Source organism: Uloborus diversus, chromosome 1, assembly GCF_026930045.1.
Source record: "Uloborus diversus isolate 005 chromosome 1, Udiv.v.3.1, whole genome shotgun sequence".
Lineage (NCBI taxonomy): Eukaryota > Metazoa > Arthropoda > Arachnida > Araneae > Uloboridae > Uloborus > Uloborus diversus.
In genome coordinates, this window is record NC_072731.1 from 145,819,184 (window position 1) to 145,844,585 (window position 25,402).

General features: G+C 33.3%; 1 protein-coding gene across 1 annotated transcript in view; it reads left to right on the forward strand.

Annotated features, from left to right (window-relative positions):
- Positions 1-25,402, forward strand: part of LOC129216145 (tyrosine-protein phosphatase non-receptor type 4-like) — a 150,534-nt gene that overhangs the window by 113,270 nt on the left and 11,862 nt on the right. Inside the window, 10 exon segments of the mRNA XM_054850305.1 lie at positions 1,692-1,734; positions 3,793-3,871; positions 7,729-7,826; positions 9,626-9,746; positions 10,288-10,375; positions 11,619-11,707; positions 11,806-11,827; positions 11,829-11,870; positions 11,972-12,135; positions 14,027-14,107. Coding sequence (XP_054706280.1) covers positions 1,692-1,734; positions 3,793-3,871; positions 7,729-7,826; positions 9,626-9,746; positions 10,288-10,375; positions 11,619-11,707; positions 11,806-11,827; positions 11,829-11,870; positions 11,972-12,135; positions 14,027-14,107 — 827 coding nt within the window.

Below are 25,402 nucleotides of genomic sequence, written 5' to 3' on the forward strand. Positions count from 1 at the left end.
CGATAGAGGTTTTTGTTGGTCTGGTCTCGTGTGTGTGATAGATCATAGTCAAAACGACCTTTGCTAACCAGAGTATCCATTGCAATCACATTGATTTTTCAGCCAGTATTTACTGCGTATTCTTTTGGAAACGTACAGTCTGTTTAAAAAAGTACATTCTAAGTGAAAGTTGTTGCATAATGAAGCGAGCAAAACCGATAACAAGCTTTTTTAAATCCAAAGAAAAAAATAAAATGACGAAAAGGATTGCTCTAAAAAGAGAAAGTTAACGTCGTCTGCAGAAAACAAAGTACAATCTGCAAAGCAGCATTAGTCCCATCGGACCCTTCTGAAGGTAATTTTATTTTAATTCAAAAGAAAAACTGCATTGCATTACATGAATAAAATTTTTAAAAAACAAAATGAATCTAGATTATTTCGATTAGCTTGGTTCAGATTAAAAAGTAGAAAATAAAAAAGACTTCTGTTTATAATACCCGAAAATTGCTGTTGCTCTCTCAAATAGATATTTATGTAAATTCTAAAGCAGCTATTAAAATTAAAAATAAAGACTTGAGAGGAGAACAGATGGTGTGCATTTGAGCGAATAACTTTCTACCGCCTATATTTCTTCCCGAACTTTTTTTATTCAAATTTTATTAACTGCTTTAGAATTAGCATAAATGTAAATACATAAAAAGCAACATATAAATATAACGATATGAAAAGCAATTTCATTTTTTGCGGGTTATAATTCAAGAAGTCTTTTTTTTATTTTATTTCATACTTTTAGTGCAAACCAAGTTAGTAAAAATAGTCCTTATAGTCTGACCACCGATGAGATTGAAAGTCAAACATCCAGTTTACAGGCGGAAATGGAAGTATCTATTAGCTTTCAGGGATGCCAGCTTTTGTAGATGTGTTTTAGCCTCTAAATTAAGCAGTCACTCTGAAATGAACGGAACACGCTCATCAAATGTTTGATTTCCCCCTGATTTGGATAGACTGGTTTTGACAAGACGTTGCTAGAAAATTTCACTTTAAATTAAATGGAGGGAAAAGAAAAAAAGTTGAACTTTCCATAACATTAAAAAAATAAAAAATTCTTTGCTTTTGTTTTGTTTGTATCGGAATTGGGGCACCCCATTCCAAAGTATGTAAGATTCACCTCCCTCTTATTTTTTTTAATACTAAAAAAATGTACATACATACACACACACACACACACACACCCGAAAGTCGGGTCTAGCTACGCCTCTGCCCATAGATGGGAGAATATGTATAATAAGCATGGGTGTTTGTTCATATCTGTCTTATTTACTTATAAAAATGATAAATTCAACAAAAGTAATACTTATACTATGAACTTTCACAGCAAATGAGGCTCTCTCTACTCTTAAAAAACTTAAAAACTAAACTACTCTTAGAAAAATTATGAGCTACTTTATTTTTTTATAGGTACAAATCATATTGAATTCTTTCTGTTAGCAAATCAAGTGTACAACATATCAATATATTTTTGCATTTGACTTTGGCTGTTTAATTTAAAATCAACTCTAGTTAATTAAAAAATGAAATATGTGAAAAAAATGCAACATAAGCTAATATTGATTACAGAAATTTAAACAATAGTTAAATTTGTTATCAATATTATGTTTTAAACAACTGTCTTGATTAATTATAAACTGAAAATATTGCTTTTTTCCCTACAGAGGTGGTTAGATGCAACAAAACCTATTCGAAAACAAGTTAAATGTAAGTTTAAAAAAAATCCATTTAATAATAGTAATTATAATGGTATTATTAAAGAGAAATTTATCTACAAGCTTTCCTGTGACACAGAGTTTTTTGGTTTCATAAAGTTCTGTGAAAATGATTCTTGTATCTGATTTTTTATGTTTTGCATATTTTCTCTCATACACAAACTAAATTCATCTTCTCAATTTTCATATTCAAAAATGTCTTATTTTCTGATAAGCGAATCGAATCTGCTATTAAAATTTTGACCCACAAACTGTATTTTTCTTTTCAGAATTGTATGATTCATATTTTATTTGTAAGAATGAGAACAGTCTTTATTTCAAGAAACTAATTCTTTAAAATGCTCTGAGCATTATAAATTGTTTCATACAAAAATTTGAAAAAGCATTCAATGCAAAAAAAAAGTATTTTACTTCAATCATTTATTGTAGATCTTTCTGCTTCTATAGTAAAAAAAATGTTCTGACATTGTACTTCAACTTTTGTAACATTAGGATAGTGACATAAATGTTTTTAAGGAGGGTAATGTGTTTATATAATGTGTGTAGAGGGTAATATGTATGTATGTCCGTTTCTATGTGGCGTTCTACTGGCTAAATACCTTGGCCATATTTGGTAATTCTTATGTCAATCGATTTGTCTTAACCTTGGGAGTGTCACTTAACACATTATAGTAATCAAAAGTACCATTTGGAAAACCAATTGCCATTTTGTCAGTTTGGGATCAGTGCACGCTGGGTGTCGCACGCTACCTGCATGCGACAAATGCAGGTAGTTTTCACTGCCTGAATTTTTTGTTTACTAAGTCGATTAATTGGGGTCTCAGTGGCCAAGTGGTCTGAGCGATTGCTTCTCCCACTTGAGGCGGTGGGTCAAGACACCCTCGCTCTGAGTGTACTTTCCCCTCTATGTGATGTAAATTCTTTCATGTGTTCTTTATATGTATTCTGTACTGTAATAAAAAATATATCATGCGTAACGAAGGCAAGACACTCAGATTGTAGTCCTCATCAAAATAAACCCATGCAACAAGCACCCAAAAACCGAAAGTCTACTAGTTGGATTTTCATCGCTAACATATGTTGCATTTGTTTTTGCCTTGATTCAAAGGATTGAGTTTTGCGACGCGTACTTTCTTGAGAGGCTTTTTTAGTTTTGTGAGAAAGATTTGATTGACAGGGGGGGGGGGACGCTTCCGATTTCGCATCATCATGAGTTATTCAGACTGTTTATATAGCTGTGATGTGGTTGACTTAACATGTAGGTCAAGCACATGTAGCTTTAAGCCTAATTAGGTTCCTTGAGGGACTAATTATCAGTAGTTTAGACCACTGCAAGTTACTTAATAAACCTCACGATACAAACTTTCTCAATGAAATGACAAGGTTGCGAAATGTACTGCCTTATAATCATTATAACTAAGTCAATGAAAATTAACTAAAAAGTGTAAAATAAAAAATTATTAAATAAAAACAAAAAACCCGACTGTGTAAAAACCAAAAAAAAAACTAAAAAGAAAAATGTATAAGCCCAGTAGTTTAGAATGTAATAAGTACTACTGAATAACTACATTGTTGAAATAGTTTTATAACCGTACAACAGATAAGACATCATAAATTCAAAAGCAGAATAGAAGGATCAACAGTCGGGCCCCTTCCTTTCTGATTCAAGGAACCCCGTAAAATTTGAATGGACCCCGACTGTTGAGCCTTCTATTCTGCTTTTGAATTTATGATTTGTCTTATCTGTTGTACGGTTATAGAACTATTTCAATGGTGTAGTTATTCAGTAGTACTTATTACATTCTTAACTACTGGGCTTATACATTTTTTTTTAGTTTTTTTGGTTTTTACACAGTCGGGTTTTTTGTTTTTATTTAATAATTTTTTTATTATATGGAATGATACTTTGATAATAAAATTTAATTAAAAGTTTTTAAATTCTGTTTAGTGTGAATGCATGCAGAATTTACTTTTTATTTAATTCTAATATTTTATAGACATAATATGTGTTTGAATTGTTTTTCTAATTTTTTGTTTTATGTCATTACAGTGGGACCTCCATTTCTTCTGTATTTTAGAGTTAAGTTTTATGTTTGTGACCCTAGCAAATTACATGAAGAGTACACAAGGTATGTAGCTATTATTTAGAATAATTTCTTTTTACTAATTTTTAGTAATGCAGTACAAATTACTATTGAAAATGCCAACATAAGAGGAGGGGGGGAGGAGACAATAATAAGAGAAACATAAAATGTCAGTTAGAGATTTTGAAGGGCCAAAGAAAAAAAGAACTTATTACATGAGTGGTAGTCAAAAATACTGTTCCTGATTAGTAAAAATGGGTGGTTTCCTTCAGTCAAAAGTACTACTTTTAGTCATTGAAATGGATGGAATGAGCAAAAAAAAAAAAATGATAATAATAACATGGACCGAGAAAATACTCTCATTTTCCCAACAGTTTTTTTTTTTTTTTTAAGTTAAGTTTTTAAAATGTCCGAATTTTCAAACAAGGCGTGGTCTTGATGACGTCACAAATGATGCACTTTGCCACATCTTTCTACTACATTTCCACGTTATGATAATCAAGCAACAAATTAAATATTGCGCTCTACGCTTGCTATCAACCATATTGTTGCCAATACACGTGAGTAGAGATGTGAATTAAATATTTTGCACTGTGAATGGCAATACTGAATGGCATTTCATCATTTGTGATGTCATCGGCAGAAGCCGTAAACAATGAAAGCGATCTGATTTAAGTATTTTTTTAAAAATATTAAACATAAACAAATTTATCAAAAAATGGTCATATCCTATGTTTTTAAACTTGCTCTTTCAAAAAAAAAACTTTTAAAATCTTGGAAACAAACCCATTGTTTTCTTTTTTCAAATTTTATGTTGAAAAAATAATAACCAAATAAAATAATTTTTGTGTCCCCCCCCCCCCCACAGCAATTAAAATTTTCAAACAATGTTCACAAATTAAACTACTGTTTAGCAAGTACAGTGAAACCTCTCCGCGGCCACTCCTGTTTGTGGTCAGTTTCGCTCAGCACAAAATTTTTGACTTATTCGCACAATGTTAACTCAACCCTTCAAAGTGGCCGCTCAAACTGCTTTGAGCTGCAGGATTATTGCCTGTCTGGGCTTCGAAATATTAACATTTGCCGTGTATACTGGTAGCTACTCTTCCATTTCGGTTTTTAATTTTATTTACTGTTAGTTTTCAATTTAGAAAACGGCCAGGTGTTTTCTATGTTTAGTAATGAAAGGGGTGGGGGACATTTTGAGGACTATCACCTTATTTTTGTGCCTTTTTGGCGCTACTTCGGATTTTGATGATGAAGTTCCTGACATTATTTGTAATAAACAAAAAGTCATGTTTTCAACTCAGCAAACTTCGGAGAAAATTGGCAACATCATTGCTAATTCAGGAGCCGTAGCTGATGACTCAATTCGGGATTCGTTTTTACAAGTTAAAAACAAACTTGAAAGAAAAAAAATTTGTTTCGATAAAGCTGGAAAATTGTAAACAAACACAAATTGAATCATTTTTTCCTAGGAAGTAGAAATCATGAAATAAAGCATTTTCTTTTCTTTCTTTTCTCAAAAAATAATTTTAGTGTTGAATTGTATCATTTGTACTACAGTTTGAGTTAGTGATCAAACCCTCGACGACCACCCACTCTGAGCTACCAAATTTTAACGGGTTGCTCAAGAGTGGTGGCCGCTCAGAGAGGTTTCACTGAACAGCAATTTATGGACAAATGTTGCATTATGTTTCAGTATACATTTGTGTTGCCTGCAAAGTAGAATCTTATTAATAAAATTTTGACTTATCTTTTGAGGAGAGTGGAGTGTATCTGAGGAATAGCACAAATGGCTCTTAATCTGTTTTCCAAGGCTTTTCTTCAAATCAAACTTACTTTTGATTTATCAACTCACACTACACATAAAAGATTATACAGCCTTGTAGTTCTATTCTCTCCCTGACGATTCTGAGGAGCTTCTAATTACAGCAAAAGTTAAAGGTCAAGATTCACGGTCGCCACTCGCCACATGGCGACCTAGTTTGAAAAAGTGGCAACTTAAAAAAACGTCCTCAGTCGCCATTTTTCCCCATGTTATTCCTAACAAAAAAAATTTTGGGATGAACAAGAATTATGCAAACTCAATAGGGTAGAAGAAAATAAATCACTTTGGAAGCATACTCCTGAGGATAAACACTGAGAGGAGGGGAGGAGGTGATCAAGGGAAGATCGTTTTTTTTTTTTTTTTTTTTTTTTTTTTTTTTTTTTTTTTTGTTGACCAGAACGGCAATACTTTCAAGTTACAAGTGAAACACAGGCACCATATTTGGTCACTCACAAGATAGAAGTAGGCAAGATACTTCAGAGCTTAAGTTACCAAAAACAAACTAGAATTTGGTGTTTATTCAAATGCAAACTAATGAAAATAATGCAAATTGTGCTGTGAAGCATTTTATTTATTTATTATTATTATTTTAATTATTTAAAATAGATTTATTGAGAAATGAAAAATTTTGTATTTAAAATTTCATCTTATCCTTATTGCATTGGATGTTACTGTGCTAAAAACTATAACAGTTCAATTAAATTGATGTTTAATGAGGATTTTTTATTTTATAATTATTTTTATACTACAAATTCAAAAACCTAAATCTTTATTTTTAGCGCAGTCGCCATATTTGGTCACTTCCAAGATGGAAGTAGACAAGATTCTCTAAGTGCCTAAGTTTCCAAAAACAGAATTAGATGTCTATTGCAATACAATTCAAACTATTGAACATCCCACAAAAAGTTCCTTATTGTTTCCCCCTGGATAATTAATTATTTTCTTGAAAAATTCAAAATTTTTTCCTTCAAATTTTATCTTTATATTTTATCCTTAATGCTTTGGACGCTAATGGGCTAAAAGCTGATTTTTTCATCCAAATTATTGTTTTTTGAGGGTTTTTAATTATTAATAATTACTTTTATGCAATAAATTCAAAAATCTATTATCTTAAATTTTTCGCATAGTCGCCATGTTTGGTCATTCGCAAGATGGAAGAAGACAAGAATATTAATTGCCTAAGTTTCCAAAAACAGAATTGGATGCTAATCTCAATCCAAACTACTAAAAATAACATAAAAAGTGCCAGAAATAATGTTTTTTTTTTTTTTACTTATTTTCTGGAAAAGGGAAATTTTATCTGCAAAATTGCATCTCTCACTGCTTTAGAGGCTTTGCAATAAACTAAAACTATTTCATCGAAAATGCAGTTCTTCTCATGGATTTGTTTATCAATTGATTTTGAAAAAAGAAAAATAAAGAAATAAAAACGTATTTTAACTTAAATTTTGCAAAATGCATGTTTATAGCTTTTAAAATTTACTTTGTGAAGCTCTATATATTTATTTATTTATTTATTTTTTTTATAAAAGCAGCAAAAATACCCCCTTCCCCCATTTTATACTTCAAAACTCGGCGAGATAGTGGCCACTAAGTATTTTGGGTCTAGTGGCCACTGGCCACTTAGAAATTTTCTGAATCTTGGCCTTTAGCAAAAGTATATGTATAAAAAGGGAGACGGACAGTTTCTGGGGTCACTGGTATTTTCTAGTTGCTTTTATTTTCAAACAGACTCGGAAAAAGAATAAAATGGAGGGTGGAACAAAAGAAAGGTGACATAATTTGCTGTGCGATATTCTGCTTTTTAGAAGAAATAAAAAAAATTCCTGAACCTAACTCTGTGTTCTTCCATTTAAAAAGCTTTGTTTTTCTGAGACATGCTCATTTTCTTTGCTTGAGAACGGTGCTTGAGAAATCTACTTTTAAGCCATTTTCTTTGCTAATGTAAAGAAGATATTTCAGTGTTTTATTTCTTTGGATAACTCTAATTTGATAGCTTCTCAATGCAGTTTTACGATACATTAAAAAAAAAGTATGCAAATTTAATTATTCAATACAAATTGAATTTTAGGTATCACTTCTTTCTACAATTAAAGAAGGATATACTTGATGGAAAACTTATAGTTCCTTCTGCAACATCTGTATTACTAGCTAGTTATGCTGTTCAGTGTGAGTATTTATTATAAATCATTCCTTAAAAGAATAGATAGTTTTTTTTTTTACTTTACATTGATTTGCTTTTATTCTTGCATGCCTCCCCCCTCCCCACTCCCCTAATTCAAAAATTATTTTTTAGCAACTGTATCCTGAACTCTCATATATGAATTAAAGATGCCAACCTTTTTTTAAAGAACTCATAAACTGTTTTTCTCTGAAGATTTAGAGTTGACATAAATGAAATTGAATTGTAATTTTATGTTTATTTAAAGCCACTATACTGACAATAAGATGCACAATTGAGAGAAATTGAAAACAATAAGAGCGCCAAATTTCAAACCTTTCTCATTTTGTTTAACTAACTTTGAGAAAAAAAATCTAGACTGAGCAAAAAAGTTTTACAAGAAAAATTAATTATAGCATCCTGATTTGTCTTAGGCTTCTCAGAAGTTTCACCTTCTTTTTTCTCAAACCTGGATCTATGCTTTAAAGTAAACTGAATAACACTTTTCAGTTTAACTGTGTTGAACGTATTACTCTACAGGAAACTCATTAAAAACTGCTATTGTTGAGAATGATTTTTAGTAAGGATGCACTGATGAGCAATTTGATCGCTTACTGATTTCGTTTTTAATGCACCCGAACCTGTTTTTATGCGGTGGATAGGGACGGTATAAAAAAATTGTTCGAAACTTCACGAGTAGCTTTGAAAAGTTGGTTTCGCAACACAGTTAAAAAATATATTTTAAATGGTGGATAAGGACTGCATAAAAAAAGTCTCACATAGAAAATAACCCAAAAACTTACAAAATTATTATTTAAACAAAATCAAAACAAACCAAGTGATAATTTTTGCCGAGTATTCGGACAAAATTTCCTGAAGAGAGAATTTTTTGGGAGGTCACAGTGACTTCCCATTGGGTTGCCCATGTTGTCACTTAGAAGATACTACCTCGCACTCGTTTTAAAAATAATTTCGTCAATTGAATCCCATAATGATTGAAATTTTAATGTATGGCACGAAAAAAATTCTCACGAAAAAAAAATCGCTTAAAAACAGGTTTGGGTGCATTACAATTTCTTCTTTTCAAAATAATATTTATAATTTTATTTAATTTCTGTTAGCAAATTTTCATATTATCAATACCTGCGGTTAACAAACTTTTTAGTCCATGTAACCCTTAGGATGCGCTTTTACTTAAAGGAACCCCAGTTTTGTTTGTGACTAATAGACAAAATGTTAACAATCTAAGAGTCAAATGATAAAGATGAAAAGTGATCATCATTCGATTACTTTCTATTTATTAGCATAGAAGAAGCTATTGATTTCATGAAAATTTTCGTATTTTTGAAAGATTAAAAAGGTTTAAGGTGCACTGAATCCATCTTAACCATTTTTGGAAGCTATCTGCCCATCTGTTTCTGTTTAGCATGTATTTGACGGATTTCTTGAGGGCGATCGAACTCAAAACGTAATTGAAAGAAACTTGGTATACACGTGCATCACCATGTGAGCTGTCGTTAATTAGTTTTGGCACTAATCTCTTCAGAGATTGACCCTATCAAACGATATTGTAGAATTTTCTTCATTTATTCATCCTTTAGTTCTTTGAAAAATAAAACTCTTCATAACCAACAAAATATGATGCATATTATATCTTTTTTTTTTCTTTCCAGCTAGGATGAATGTTTTTTTATTTATCTACTTTTGTATTTAATACTGCTAGACATTGTCCATCCCATTAACTTTTCTAAATGTGAATCAATGCAATATTTATCAAAAGCTAAATTTGTATTTGAAATATTTTTAGCTGAAATTGGCGATTTCAATCCTGAAGAGCATAAAAATGGCTATTTATCAGATTTGCGCTTAATTCCTAACCAATCTGAAGAGATGGAGAAAAAGATTATGGAATTGCACAAGTTGCATAAGTATGATTTTATTCTTACTGTATTTGTAATTATCATCATTGAAAGTAATAGGTGCTATGTGTGCCATAAAACCTTTATATTTTAAATCATTTTGGATATTTAATTTTGCATAAATTCTCTAATATGAGGGCAAAAAAATGCTTGCGAAAATTAGAATAAAATATCTATTGAAACACCCGATTTTTCTACAGGAGGTAAACTTCGTTCCAATACATACCAAGGTAATTAAAATGTGAATTAGAATTATTTTTAACTAATTTCATGCTGTGCTAAAATGTGGGTAAGCCTTCAATTGGAAATTCATTGTTGATCATGGTCATTGATGAGCATTGCTTTTATTAAAATTTGTATTGAAGCTTTGAAATAAGCATTATTTCCAACTTTTAAAGCAATATAAAATTGATTTTCACACAGCGCAAACTTACCTAAGTAGGAATTCATTTACAATTTTTTAAATTGTATTACTTGTTTAGATGTAAGTATTACATGTGTTACATAATATTATTAAATGAATATGTTTGTTCTATTTTCTTTGAAACAGAGGACAGACACCTGCGGATGCTGAATATAACTTTCTGGATCACGCTAAAAGATTGGATATGTATGGGGTTGATTTACATAGGGCAAGGGTAAGGGTAAGCAGAATTCATATTCTGGCTCAATTTTGTACTGCTGGATTATGGTATTGATGCCTTGAGTATTTGATAGAATAATATATGCATGTATTTCCCCTATAAATAGAGTGAATCAATCTAGATTTAATTTAGTATTCCATTGACACAAAGAATTTTCAGTTTTAATTTTCGGGAATATGTCTTTCACAAAAATTACTGCTAGAGTTTCTTGCCTCCTTTTGTGGGAGCAGAATATTGCTTCACCCCTTCAACTTGAATTGACTCTTAATATTACCAAGCAAGAAGAAAAGCAACAAGGAAAAAGACACAAGTGTAACATTTACAAAAATCGTGATTGCATTAATGGACCATCCTCAAATACAGAAATTGCTTGCTTCTTATCTTAAATTCTTTCATTAATTTTTTTTTTTTTTTTTTTTTTTTTTAATTGTTAACTTAGCTTTTGCACTATTTTAAAAACACTTTTTTTTTCTTTTTAAATGGTGTGAGACACTTAAGTCATTGTAAATGTCATTAAAGATTTTTTAATTTTGCAAATTTAAGTGGAAGTATCCGATTTGGGTTGAATTAGGTATAAAAGAGTGACGTTAAACATTTTTTATATTTTTTAAATTTATTTTTTAATTAAGAGATTCATGTGACATTCAATAATTAGAAAACAAACAGCGAGTTGGAGGATGATCACTGGAAAAGATCTTATTTTGCATAAATTTTACAAGTTTATCTAAGCTGAAGTTTTTTTTAGAGCAAAGTGTGTGATAAGATTAGACCAGTGTATCAGCACAATCAAAAAATTTCACCAGTGTCTGGATAAAGTGGCGAAAAAACATGTAACTTTGTAACAAAACTTTATTTTTTAATTGTAATAAACTCTGTTTGAGAATTTGTTATGCTTAGTATTCATGTTGCCCGGAATATCCAAATTTTCTATTCTCTGAATTGCCTTTGGTCTCGATTAGTCTGGACAAATAAGGTTATACTGTAGATATTCATTTTAGGGCAATAACTAACTGCTTCATACCTTCTAGCATTTTGAAGCTTTTTATCAAAATTTCATGTTTTCTGAAGAGTATAATTAGTTGTATTGTGTTATTTAGATTAGTTGGAAAAAGGCTAATTAACCCATCAACTAAAACTTGATAATACTAGTGAGGAACATGGATTCAAAATTTAAGCACTGCTTGACATGATGTTTTTCTGTGTTTATCTCCTTGCTGAATATGAAATCTACTTTCAGGATTCAACAAATGCTGATATTCAACTTGGTGTAACTTCATCAGGTTTAGTTGTCTTCCAAAATAATTTGAAAATTAATACATTTTCCTGGTAAGTTTCTTGTGCTTAAACTTTTTTAAATTGCAGTAGTTTATGCGCTGTTTTCTACAATTGAATTATTATTAAAAATAATTTATTTACTCTTTCAGGGCAAAAATAGTCAAAATTTCTTTTTAAACGTAAACAATTTTTCATTCAACTGCGTAGAGAAGGAGTAAGTATCCCTTTAAACATTCTTTATTACTTTTTCAATTTCCATCCTTGTTTTTGTCAAATGTAACTATGCTTTTTTAAATAAAACATACCTTATTTTAGACAGAAACCTATGACAGTTTATTAGGCTTCAACATGTTGAGTTATCGATCCTGTAAAAATCTTTGGAAATCTTGTGTAGAACACCATACTTTTTTTCGCCTGCATGTACCAAGAGCACCAACCAGACGTTTGCTATTTAGTTTGGGATCTAAGTTTCGATATAGGTAATTCATTATTTTATATGTTTCTTCAAAAACTTTGGAATTGATAATTGCTAATTTCTCAGATAAAACTAAGTTGCCTTCTTACTTGTAAAAAGAGTGGTAGACACTCTCAATTTAATTTTTACAATTTTGGAGCATCAACTGATATTGGACATGCTTGAAATACTGGATATGTTCTGGAATTTTTTTACGATATGTTCTGGAATTTTTTTACGTACTGGGAATGCCGGAATTATACTGAAGTTTTAATCAAAATATTGGAAAATTATAGCAAATAAAAAATTGGAATGTATCAAGACACAAAAAAAGGTTATGTGCTATTAGAAATGCCTTATCTTAAAGAAAAAAAGTGTTATAAATGCACAAACATTTTGTGGAAGAAGCAAGTAGCAAAATATAATGTGTAAAAAGAGCTTGTTAAAAGGAAAACTTGACCCAAAAAGCAAAACACAGTGGAACTTCAATAACTCGACAGCCCTAGGGAACAAGTAAACTTGTTAAGTGAGTGTCACCTTACCAAGGCTCCATAACTAAAGTTTTTAAAGAGTTTTCTGTATCACTCATTTACTATAGCAAGGGTGATACAAAATTTCCAACCATTCCGAAAATTTTAGACTGACAACTTATTCTAAAACTGAAAAACCATTTTAAAATACTTTCAAAATGACTTTTATCAATGACTAACAGTACCCGCAGGGCGATGCCCCTACTAGGAATTTCAAGGAAGTCTATTGAATAAGCAAAATTCTCCGACTCCCCCCCCCCCTTTTTTAACTAAAACTTCTCAAAAAAACCTACTAAAGTTTCTTTTGGAATTTTATTTGCCAAAATACATAAAAAGATTAACAGCAGCTTTAAAACTCAAAATAATCCTTCAACTGTATAGTTCATGGCTTAACGCGCTAAGCAACCAACTACCGTAACCCTCCCCTTTAGCGAGTGAAACGGGTTTTTTCAGCAATTTAAAATGTTTTGCCAAATGAACAATACTGAATAAAAATGTTATAAAGAACTACTGGAATTGAATTATACAACAAATCAAAATATTGCTTCGATAAGTAACTATCTTCAACTATAATAACAAAAACAAACGTTGAAGAAATAAGGAAAACAAACCCCAATAGAAAAATCCTACAAAATCAAATTATATACCTGAATATCTGGGGGGAAAAAAAGCACATTCAAAAATCAGTTTACTGACCACAACAGTCCCTCATTAGCGCCAGACGTCTGAGCCGTGCGACATGGTTCCTCCTAGCTATTGACACTGTCGGCAAAGGCCCTCTCCTCAGTTAACTTACCCTGCCATCTATTAGGAGTACATAGAACTAAACTTAGCCCACCATCTATTAGGAATTTATGGAACTAAACAATTAAACATTTAATTTGCAATTATTTCGGTCAAAGTTTTTTTTTTTTTTTTTAATAGCCTATAGCCTTCCTCAATAAATGGACTATTCAATACAAAAAGAATTTTTCAATTTTATCCAGTAGTTCCTGAGGTTAGCGTGTTCAAACAAAAGAGCAAACTAACATTTTTAGCTTGAGGGATGTGAATGTAAAAATATTTTATTTCCCTTATCCAGCATTTTAAAATATTTGTCAAATTTATATGTTTTCCCTGTGTGAAAAAAAATTTTTATTTATTTTTTTTTCATCTTGATTAAATTGTCCATTAGGAAAATATTCCCCTTTTAATTTTTTTTTACCCTATTTTATTTATTTATTCACTCATTTTTTGTATTTCAACAACTCTTATTGACATTTTTAATAAAATATTTTTTATCTTTGAATGAAAAATTTTCGTTTGATAAATATTTTTATTGTATAATAATTATCATCAATGATGTGTCATTTTGATTTATCGTTTCTGTATTTTTCATATGGTTAGTGGTAGAACAGAATATCAAACATTAGAAGATGGAAAGCATAAAGCGAGATCAGAAAGAATCTTCACAAGGTATTTATCACTGTATGTTCAATTCTGTTATTAACATTTTATCTTCATTAGTTACAAAAACTAACTAGAATAATGAAAGCTGCATGATTTTTAAAGCTTTATTCATAATTAACAAAAATACCCGGCGTTGCCTGGGTCAGTAATAGTTGTAAGAAACAATCATTACTTTCTTTCATTTTCTATTTTAACTGAAAGAACTCAAAACACGCCGCTTTGACGTGATTAAAAATCGAGCTTCTTCCTTACCCATAAAAGTAAAATAGCAATAAGTATAAAGAACTAACGAATATTCATTTAGAAACGAAAGCACGAATTTAAGCATATAAAAATTTGAAGAATTTCCCAAACATGAACTAAAAAAAACAAAGATCACTAAAAAAAACATGCACTTTATTTAATTAAATAGTACACACTTGTAAAGGAAAAAAAAGCTCTCTACTATGTTTTTTTTAAGGGTGCAAAAAGTGGAATTTCCGAATGTTTAAATAACTTTGAACTCATGTTTGCTCCTGAGAAGCCTTGATTCAAAATTTTCATTATGATTACTTTTAATTGCTGTTGTTAGGCAACGAATTTTGTAACAATGGGTTTTATATTCGCAATTCCAGAGCTCCAATACGCTACCTAGCAGTGGTTAATAGTACTAAAGAAAAGGTAAAGCATTCCATTCCACGTGTTTTCTTTGGGGTAAATTACAGGCTTCAAGCAGTTTATGGTGTAATGTAATTTCAGAAGAATAAAAAAGGAAGCTTCTCACAAACACGATGAAAAAGTACTGTCATACTGTCATTCACTAAGCGTCAAAGCAAGTTATAAGTTATGGGATTTGCTTGTTTTACCTTTTTTCATCCGTAATTAGACAGTGGCTGCTGCGCCCCCTATAGTTTATTGGAGTTGCGAATTTAATCATTTAATGGGGAAATTACATGAAATTTACTGTTTTCCACCATAACTTTTTAGAACTAAGTTTTTAAGGAATAAATTATACCCTAAGTTGCTCCCTGATAATGTAGCAATCTATGGTGAAAAAAATGGTTAAAATCCTCCAGTAGTTTTGAAGTTTACACCGGACATCTGGACAGAAATAGCCCTTTATGTATAAAGATGAGGATATAACTCCTAAGAAAGCAATAAATCTCATGCTTGCTCCAGAGAAGCCTTGATTCAAAATTTTAAATTGTGATTACTTTTAATATTGCTGTTGTTAGGCTACGAATTTTCCTAACAATGGCTTTTATATCTTACTAGCATTCCCGTACCCGGCATTGCTCGGGTAATGGAATTAGCAGGGGTTAACAGTGTTTGGTGCACCTAGTTTCGAAAATCCCCTATCATACAGCAGTCACCATAGGTGCACGAACCAAGCATCTGCTTCGGAGGCCCAGACGCAGCAATGTTCGCTGAATAGTAGTTTCTGAGACACTTTTGGTAGCCCCTTCATTCATTTTGGTGGTCAGTTGCTCAACGGTAGCCCGTCTATCTCCCCGAACGCATCTCCGCAACCGTCGTTCGCCTCTGTCATCTATGGCCCGTGGTGCACCACATTTGCCACGTAGCTGATTTTGGACAGTCCCATTTTGCCATGCACGGTACACTTTTACCACGGCGGCACGCGAACAGTTCACAAACTCGGCTATTTCGGAAATGCCTGCACCCTTGGTCTGAAAGCCAATGATCATGCCCTTTTGGACGTCGGATAAATCGCTTCTGCATTACGCCAACAATTGAAATGTTTTCCGAAGCCCTCACACACCCTTTATATACGCTCAACTGCACTGTGCTGCCACCTGCCTTCTGTGATTGATTATTTAACTTTGACGTGGAAAGTACGTGGTGATCACATTAATGTGACTGGACTGCACAATTACTTATTACCTATAACTTTTTCTAATTTGGGGAGGATCCCGGGGCCCCTGGACTCCTTACATATATACCCTTGTCCTTAACCGATCTTTAACTGTTATTAACGATCCTTTTAAGGTATTGATTATCTTTGCAAACACAGGCCATCCACATTTTATTGATATACCTATGTTTAAGCAAAAACTTCTTTGTATACAACATTTTTAGTTTTTTTTTCTGGTGCCAAAATTATTAAGCTGCTTGATGAACTGACTTTGGAGCAAGCTACATAACATTGGCCGTGTGAAAAAAAGTCTTCTCTTAAATGGATCCCTGCTACTTTTATGTCTGTCCTTGTGACTTATTAATGGTTATTGCAAAGCAAACTTTAACAGGAAACTGCACTCTTCTAAATTCAAAAGGATAGTCCGCCTGTGATGATGTTCTTAAAAACTTCTTTTCTAGTTTTTGAAAAAATGAAAGCAATTGACAGAAACATCATGATTTGACTTGAGAAAAGCCTCGAAGAATCACGTGAGAAACAAAAACAATATCAAATTTATAGTTCGCTATCGACCAAAAGTTGAGATGAAGTATTGAATAATGATTTGAATGGAGGAAAGCCTTTGAAAATAAGGAATTTGAATTTCAATGACAGGTTTTAATTTCGCAGAAATTAATGGGTTTTAATTAATTTCTCCCGAACGAATTGAGATTTCGAAAAATAATTTCTTAGTGGTTACTTTCGTAATCATGCGGACATGCCTGCCAAATTTCAAGTCTGAAGCTTCAGTGGTTTTGGCTGTGCGTTGATATATATATATATATATATATATATATATATATATATATATATATATATATATATATATATATATGTATATATATATATATATGTATATATATATATATATATGTATATATATATATATAAGTGTATATATATATATATATGTATATATATATATATATATATATGTATATATATATATATATATATATATATATATATATATATATATATATATATATATATATATATATATATATATATGTTATCTCAGGACATTGATTTTTATATATTAAGATATCTTTAAACGAGCAATTCTTGTGGGTATGTATATATTTCGTATCTCGAAAACGGCTCTTACGATTTGGATGTAATTTGGAATTAATTGTAGTTCAGCTTGCTAAGTTCATCTACATCTGTGTTTTTTCTGTAAAAACGCAATTTTTTACAAAAAAAAAAGTTTTTTAATACAAAGTCTAATTGAGTTAAGCCTTGAAAAAAATTGTGAATTGACTCATAAGGCAGACGATTTGCAACCATAACAATGAAAATTTGTCTCTTCTCGCTTTGAAATTTTAAACTTGCTTAGGGTTGCCAGGTTTGGCTGATATTAGCCACTTTGGCTAATTTCAATCGCACGGCTAAAAACAAATTCAAAAGCATTATGCAAGTCGATGTAAGGCTTTTTTTTTAAAGCACAACTATTGCTTGATCCGTCTTATTTTATTTATCTTCTTTCTACCACTTCAAATAATTTTATATGTTTTTTTAAATCACGCATCTAAATTCTATTTTGAAAAAAACAAATGTCTTGAGACTATTTATATTTTGTTAAGACTGTTGTTGCTATAATTTGTAGGGGTGGTTTGTGGATTATCAGTTTTTATGGACAGCATGCTGTATGTAGCATTTTCTGGTATAAAGTGACCAACTACACTAAAAGTACTTATTCCAAGTAAAAATCTCGATTGGGATAAAATTGTGAATCGCAACATAGTATGGAAGAAAGTATTGGGTTTAAAACCGATTTCAGCATAGTAAAATTGGCTCCAAGTTCAAAATCTTTTAATTAATGACAGGAAAATTGTATGTGGAAACAAATATGTAACAGATAGTTAAGGGTGCTCTTCACTGAGAGTCTGAAAGATTCGGATCTAATGTTAACCGAGGGGGAAAGTTGGAGCTTGTTTTACAAATTCCTGTGAAGTTTTTGGATCAATTTTTTTTCTGAGTATTTTTCAAGACCATGTCTGTGTCTTTTAGTTTTTACTTTTTTGATGTGTCCATTTTTCGATTTTTTAAAATTCGAGGAAAAAATGAATTTCTTCAAAAACGAGGTACTGTTGGACATTTCGCTCTGTAAAATATCTGCAACTCGTGCTATCGAAATTTTAAAAACGCCCTGACATGCAAAATATTTCCAACTCTCTTTTGAGATCTTGTTTGAAACAATGCGATCATTTTTTAAACAAATATCGGGTTCTAACTATTGAAAAAAATTTCAAAATACGTTCACTTTTTGCATTCGCCCCGCCCCTTATAGTAACCTCCCTTTTTTGAGGGGTGAGCGTTAATGGGGTGTAAGATTTATTACCCTCTCATTAGTTCCCCTCAATGACCTTTGCTGGACGTCCTTTCTTCTTTCCTCTTTTCTTAAGGCTTTCTTGAAGAATCAAGTGCTTTTGAAAGTGAATCCATGTAGATGCGTGATATTAGCTGTTAAATTAGCAACATCTGCTTTTTTTCAAATTTGTGGTTTGAAAGAAATAGATTTGAAAGGGATATTTCTGAGTCAAATTGTTTATTAACAATATAATGAACATTGTTACAATGCTGTCGAATGCGAAAAGTTGACATTTTTCCCTTCCATTAGAAAAATATTTTTATATATAGATTAAATCGTATTCCAGATACTAGGTATTTTGCATCGTTTTTACATGTGTTTTATGTTACTACAAATGGTACACACATAAAGTGCTTTCCACAGCTCAACAAACGTTTTTGAAAATTATTTGTGTCTTTAAGAGCCAGACTCGTCAAATTTCTTTAGAAGGTAGATACACATTGAACATGTAATTCATAATGTACAGTAAAATCAATCGAATTTCAGAATGGGGACTGGAAATTTATTTGGTTGAAACAAGTATTTTGTTGCATTAGTATATGTTGTAATAGGATTTTACTGTATTTCTCTTTAGAAAACTTCCTAAGGAGGAAAACGATGCATAATTTGTCCCCAAATAGAATCGTGAAACGTTTCTTATGGGGTCGCAATATTACTCCTTCTTTTAAGACATGTACATTATACAGTTTTTAAAACATTACGTGAGAAACAAAATAGCATAATTTTTATTTTCCAGCGCAGCAATACGAATGGTGGTTAATGTTATTTTTATTAAAGACTATTTCCTAGCTTACATTTTGTGTCATAATTCCTGTGTTTTACCTCAAGTTTTTATTTATTGCCAGAAACAATGAAAAAAAAGTTAAAATACTTATTTTTAATTAACTGTTTTGGAAATAGCTTAAATATATCAATATTGTGATTAACTGCAGGTTTTGAGTGTTTTAATCAAGAAATCATGTACTTGTGTTATTCCATACTTTTCAGAGCGAATCAAGCTTGTACAAATAGTCTTTACAATTAAAAAACATGTTTTACATTTTTTGAAGTGCGTTGCTTAAATATTATTCAGGACAATATTTATTCTTCCAGAAAAAAATAAGTTTTTTTTTCTTTTTTCTTTCTTTTTTTTTTTTTTTTTTTGAACAATTGCGAATGCTTACTACCCTTACTTGAACAAAGCTGATGTTGCTCTGATTTTTCAGATTGTCATGATGACAAGAATAACTCTAGCTCGTTGTTTTAATATTTACTAAGAAGTCAAATTTTCGTCGCGATGGTTACTAATCGTTTGTGTTCATTAAAGGTTTAACATAAGTAGATTTTACTTTTAAAAGGGGGGGGAGGATGTAAAATTACATTTCAGAAAAAAAAACATCAATGTGGATGAAATTAAAAAGCAAAATTTCATTCAAATACAAAATTTTTAGATTACTAATACCGACATTTAAGATTGACAAGAAAACAAAAATACAGAAGGCTTTCTGATGTCTTCAGAAAGTTTTCACTATAGAAATAGTTTTTTTTTAAATTTATCCTTATAAGAATTTGGAAGCTGTATTTTTTCAGAATAAAAATACTTTTCAAAAACATTTATTCAGTTGCGGGAAACATTCTGTACACCAACATACTCATTAAATACATAAAAAATCATGAAAAATATATTAGTAATTTAATATGATTCGGTTAATGTAAAAAACACACCGTGGTAGAATTACTAAGCATTGTGTGTATTAGTTTTAATGATGTTTTCAGCCTTATGTTGCTGACAAAGCTAACTAAGATGTGAACAATATAGAATGGGAGTTACAAGTTTTCTGTTTTCATTCTCAGAAGCTAGATCAGCATTTTAATACAATGTAGAAAAAATTAATTACAGGCATAAAGGTTTTCAGGTCACATAAGCACCCCCCCCCCTCCCTTAAAAAAACACTATTAAAGATCGTCTTAAATTTCGTTTTTAAGGCTTTAATTTCGAAAATTTTCGGGAAGGGAGTTTGCGAAAAGTCCTTCTTTGACCATAAAAAAAAAAGTCTAAAATTGCATTTTTGGAACTTTGATTTCAAAAACCTGCATGTCCCTGAACGTTACTAAAGATGGCCTACAATCATGTTTATAGCACTTTGAAAATTTTGCCTCCCCCCAATATCACACTAAGACTGCGTTTTTAGACTATTTCGAAAAATTCCGGGGAAAGCTTCCAACCTCCCAGACTACCTGAAATTGGGTTTTTGGCGTTTCAAATTCAAAAATTTGCTGGTGGAAGATCACAGGACCTCTTACTTACTTCCAAATACTACCAGAGATCGTCTAAAACTGCATTTTGAAAATTTTATTTTCGAGAAAATTAAATGGCATAGCCCCCAAACAGAGTGCTTGGAAAAATAGGGAGTATTTCTGAGTAAATAGTATTGTTACAAATTCTGTAAATAGTAATTATTGTAGGAACGTAACCTGTAAAGTTTCCCGTAATGAATATACAACCCCTTTTTCATATGGCAAAAGTATACGACCCTATTTCCTTTTTGTTTGATAACGGTCTACTACTTTACAGAAGCGTGTGGAATATTTGAGAAATTTCTTTTCGGTTTCTATATAAGCCGTTAGCGATGGATAAACAGTTAGTTTCGATTGATATTTCGAACGGAGAGCATTTTGCTCTGTTTATAGCGAGGCATTTCGCTGTGTTGTTTTCGTATTTGGAAGTAAATACGTGTGTAAACGTTGAGTTTACGGTGTTGTGTGATAATTGCTTAATTGCTGATGAATAATTTAGCAGTTGTTGAAGATCTTTCCTGTACATAGTGTAAATAAATTTCCTGTGTTTTTATCAAGAACTGTGTTTTCTTTTCAAGAAAGTGGAAGTCGCACCGAATCCGTTACAATTTGGCGCCCAAGGTGGGGCTTCTTCTGGACTTTCTTGGAGTAAGTGTGACTTTGGACATTTTTTCATAAAGACTGTTTGAATTTATAGACTTTGTTTTTATGGTGATTACTCGCGCAATGGATGACCAATTAAAACAACTTCTGGAAGCAATTAATGCTGTGAAAAGCGACTTGACTGAAAATATGGCGGCTAATCAAGAACAATTAAAAAATGATATGGCGACTAACCAAGAACAATTAAAAAATGAATTGGCGACTAACCAGGAACAGTTAAATAGTGATTTAACTGCTAAAATTACTACTAGTCAAGATGAAATAAAAAGTGACCTAACGCCGATGAAAACCATGATGGAGAATCAACTAACCGCCATGGGAGATAAAGTTGATGCTCTGGAAGAAAAATTTGATACTGTGGAAGAGCGTATCGCCAGTGTGGAAAATAAGTTGGAAGAAGAAGACAAGAAATTTACTTCATTTCAAGAAAGTGGAAGTCGCACCGAATCCGTTACAATTGGGAATCGATAAATACCTGGCTCCCTTGAAGAAAGCAATAGTTTTCGATTTGGACTCATTGAATACCCTAACCTAAGCAATAGCCTAAAAGGAGTACTGGTAGCATCTACGCTTGTGGACCTTTCTAAGGATATAATTCCTGTGACAGTCGCCAACGTGAGTGAAAGGCCAAGGAATATCCGAAAAGGTGAAGTGTTGGCAACTTGTACTCCAGTAAACTGCATCATTAGAAGAATCAATTCCCCCGAAACTGTGTCTTCTGAGTCCTTGACGTCGAAGTTAATTGGTAGTGCGCCATTATCGAAAGATCAAAGAACTGCTGCGGAACAATTGGTGGACGATTTCAAGCATCTGTTTTCATCTACATCGGAGGATGTTGGCCGTACGAATTTAACGCAGCATAGGATTTACACTGGAGAACACCTCCCTATTAAACAGCATCCAAGACGACTACCGTTCGCCAAGAAGGAAGAGGTTGAGACCCTCCTGAAAGAGATGAAGGAGAATGATGTAATCGAACCGTCATCCAGTCCCTGGGCTTCTCCCATCGTCTTAGTCCGAAAGAAAGATGGCTCCACCAGATTTTGTGTCGATTACCGACGGCTGAATGAAATCACCAAGAAAGACAGTTACCCTCTTCCACGGATAGACGACACCTTGGACACTCTTTCCGGACACAAGTGGTTTTCGACCCTGGACTTGAAGAGCGGCTACTGGCAGGTTGAGATACACCCTGATGACCGAGAGAAGACAGCTTTTACAACTGGACAAGGCTTATGGCAGTTTAAAGTGATGCCCTTCGGCCCCTGCAATGCACCAGCTACGTTCGAGCGTCTTATGGAGACAGTTAAGAGGACTTTCCTACGAATCCTGTCTGGTCTACTTAGACGATATCATCATCGTGGGACGCAGTTTCGAAGAACATCTGGCAAATCTTAGGAAGGTGCTGCAAAAGCTTAAGGAAGCCAATCTGAAGTTAAGTCCGTCCAAATGTAATTTGTTCCGCCGGGAAGTGAACTATCTTGGTCACATCATCTCTTCTGAGGGTGTGCAAACCGATCCAGAAAAGGTATCTGCTGTCAAGAGTTGGAGTCGTCCCGAAAACATCCATCAGCTGCGAAGTTTCCTGGGGCTCTGCACGTACTACAGGAAGTTTGTGAAGGGTTTTTCCAACATTGCACGACCTTTGCATAAGCTGACGGAGAGCAAGCAAAAGTTTGAATGGTCCAAAGAATGCGAAGATGCATTTCTACGACTGAAGGAGGCTTTAACATCAACGCCTATCCTCGCCTATCCTCAGCCTGAAAAATCCTTCATCCTGGACACTGATGCGAGCAACAAGGGAATTGGAGCTGTTTTATCCCAAGAAATTGACGGAAATGAACATGTCATCGCTTACTGGAGCAAATGCTTATCAAAGTCCGAGCAAAATTACTGCGTCACCAGAAAGGAGTTACTGGCCATAGTGAAAGCTGTAGAACACTTCCATCATTACCTCTACGGCCGAAAATTTCTGCTTCGGACAGATCATGCCTCGTTAACTTGGCTTTTGAACTTCAAGAATCCAAAAGGCCAGATAGCCAGGTGGATACAGCGGCTGCAGGAATATGACATGGAGATCAAGCACCGAAAAGGGTTGTCTCACGGTAATGCAGACGCTTTATCAAGGAGACCCTGTCCTGAGAACTGCCACTATTGTTCCCGAATCGAGAAACAGTATGGAACGACTAGCCCTACCGCCTATCAGGTGACAATGACTCCAACATCATCAGAACCTGATCCATGGAGTGATGACCAAGTTCGAAAAGATCAACTTGAAGACCCCGACATAAAACCAATTTTAGAGTTCATGGAAAGTAACAGTCGACGCCCTAGCTGGCAGGACGTTTCAATCTTCAGTCCTGCAACAAAAAGATACTGGGCTTTATGGAACTCACTCCATTTACGGAACGGCGTGCTACACCGGAAATGGGAATCTGACGACGGCAAGACATCTAGGTGGCAGTTACTACTTCCTCGATCCAGGATTTCAGATGTTCTGAAAGAAATACATAGTAGTGCGACTGGAGGACATTTTGGTGTCTTGAAAACTCTCAATAAAGTTTGGGAGCGCTTCTTCTGGAGCAAGGCGAAGGATGACGTGGAGAAGTGGTGCCATTCTTGTGACGCCTGTTCTGCTCGTAAAGGACCGAAGAAGAGAAGCAGAGGGAAGCTACATCTGTACAACGTTGGAGCTCCTTTCGAACGCATTGGGATCGACATCCTGGGTCCTCTACCAAGAACTGCTGATGGGAACAAATACATTCTTGTTTCCATCGACTACTTCACCAAATGGCCGGAAGCATATCCCATTCCAGATCAAGAGGCTACCACCGTAGCAGAGACTCTAGTTCAACATTGGATCTCGAGATATGTAACACCTTTGCAGATTCATTCCGATCAAGGGAGGAATTTCATCTCTGCTGCGTTTAAGGACCTATGTCAAATTTTCGGAATTGAGAAAACTAGGACAACACCACTACACTCACAATCGGACGGCATGGTGGAGAGATTTAACCGCACAATCCTGAATAATCTCTCACTTATGGTATCCAGAAATCAACAGGATTGGGACAAGAAGCTACCTTTGTTCCTGCTGGCCTATCGCAGTGCTGTCCACGAGACTACCGGATATGCCCCATCTCAGATGCTCTTCGGACTAGAGCTTCGGCTACCTTGTGATCTCGTCTTCGGTCGTCCTCCGGATGCGCCTTCATCGCCTGAGGAGTACATCCAGGATCTCCAGGCCCGGTTGGAAGACGTTCATAACTTCGCACAAGAGCGAATCAACATCGCGGCGGAGAAGATGAAGACCCGATACGACACAAGGTCTACTGGACATGAATTCAACGAAGGCGACAAGGTTTGGTTATGGAATCCCATCCGACGGAAAGGTCTTTCACCCAAATTGCAGTCGCATTGGGATGGACCCTACAAAGTCGTTAACCGACTGAATGACGTCGTAGTGAGGATCCAAAAATCACCTAATGCAAAACCTAGGGTTGTACATTATGATCGGTTGGCCCCATACTATGGCCATAGTTCATGAGTATTATGTAAACAACCATGGTTGATAACATAAAAGTTGTAGATAATTAATTTTTGCTTTTAATGTTTAGTAATATTTCTTGTTATTATTGTGTTTCCTATGTATCTGTTAGTTATTAATTAATGTGAATATTTGTAAACTTTTGATAGAAGTTCGACACCCTTTCTGGGGATTATACTGCCCGGGACGTGCAGTCCTTAGGAAGGGGGCAATGTTACAAATTCTGTAAATAGTAATTATTGTAGGAACGTAACCTGTAAATAGTTTCCCGTAATGAATATACAACCCCTTTTTCATATGGCAAAAGTATACGACCCCTATTTCCTTTTTGTTTGATAACGGTCTACTACTTTACAGAAGCGTGTGGAATATTTGAGAAATTTCTTTTCGGTTTCTATATAAGCCGTTAGCGATGGATAAACAGTTAGTTTCGATTGATATTTCGAACGGAGAGCATTTTGCTCTGTTTATAGCGAGGCATTTCGTTGTGTTGTTTTCGTATTTGGAAGTAAATACGTGTGTAAACGTTGAGTTTACGGTGTTGTGTGATAATTGCTTAATTGC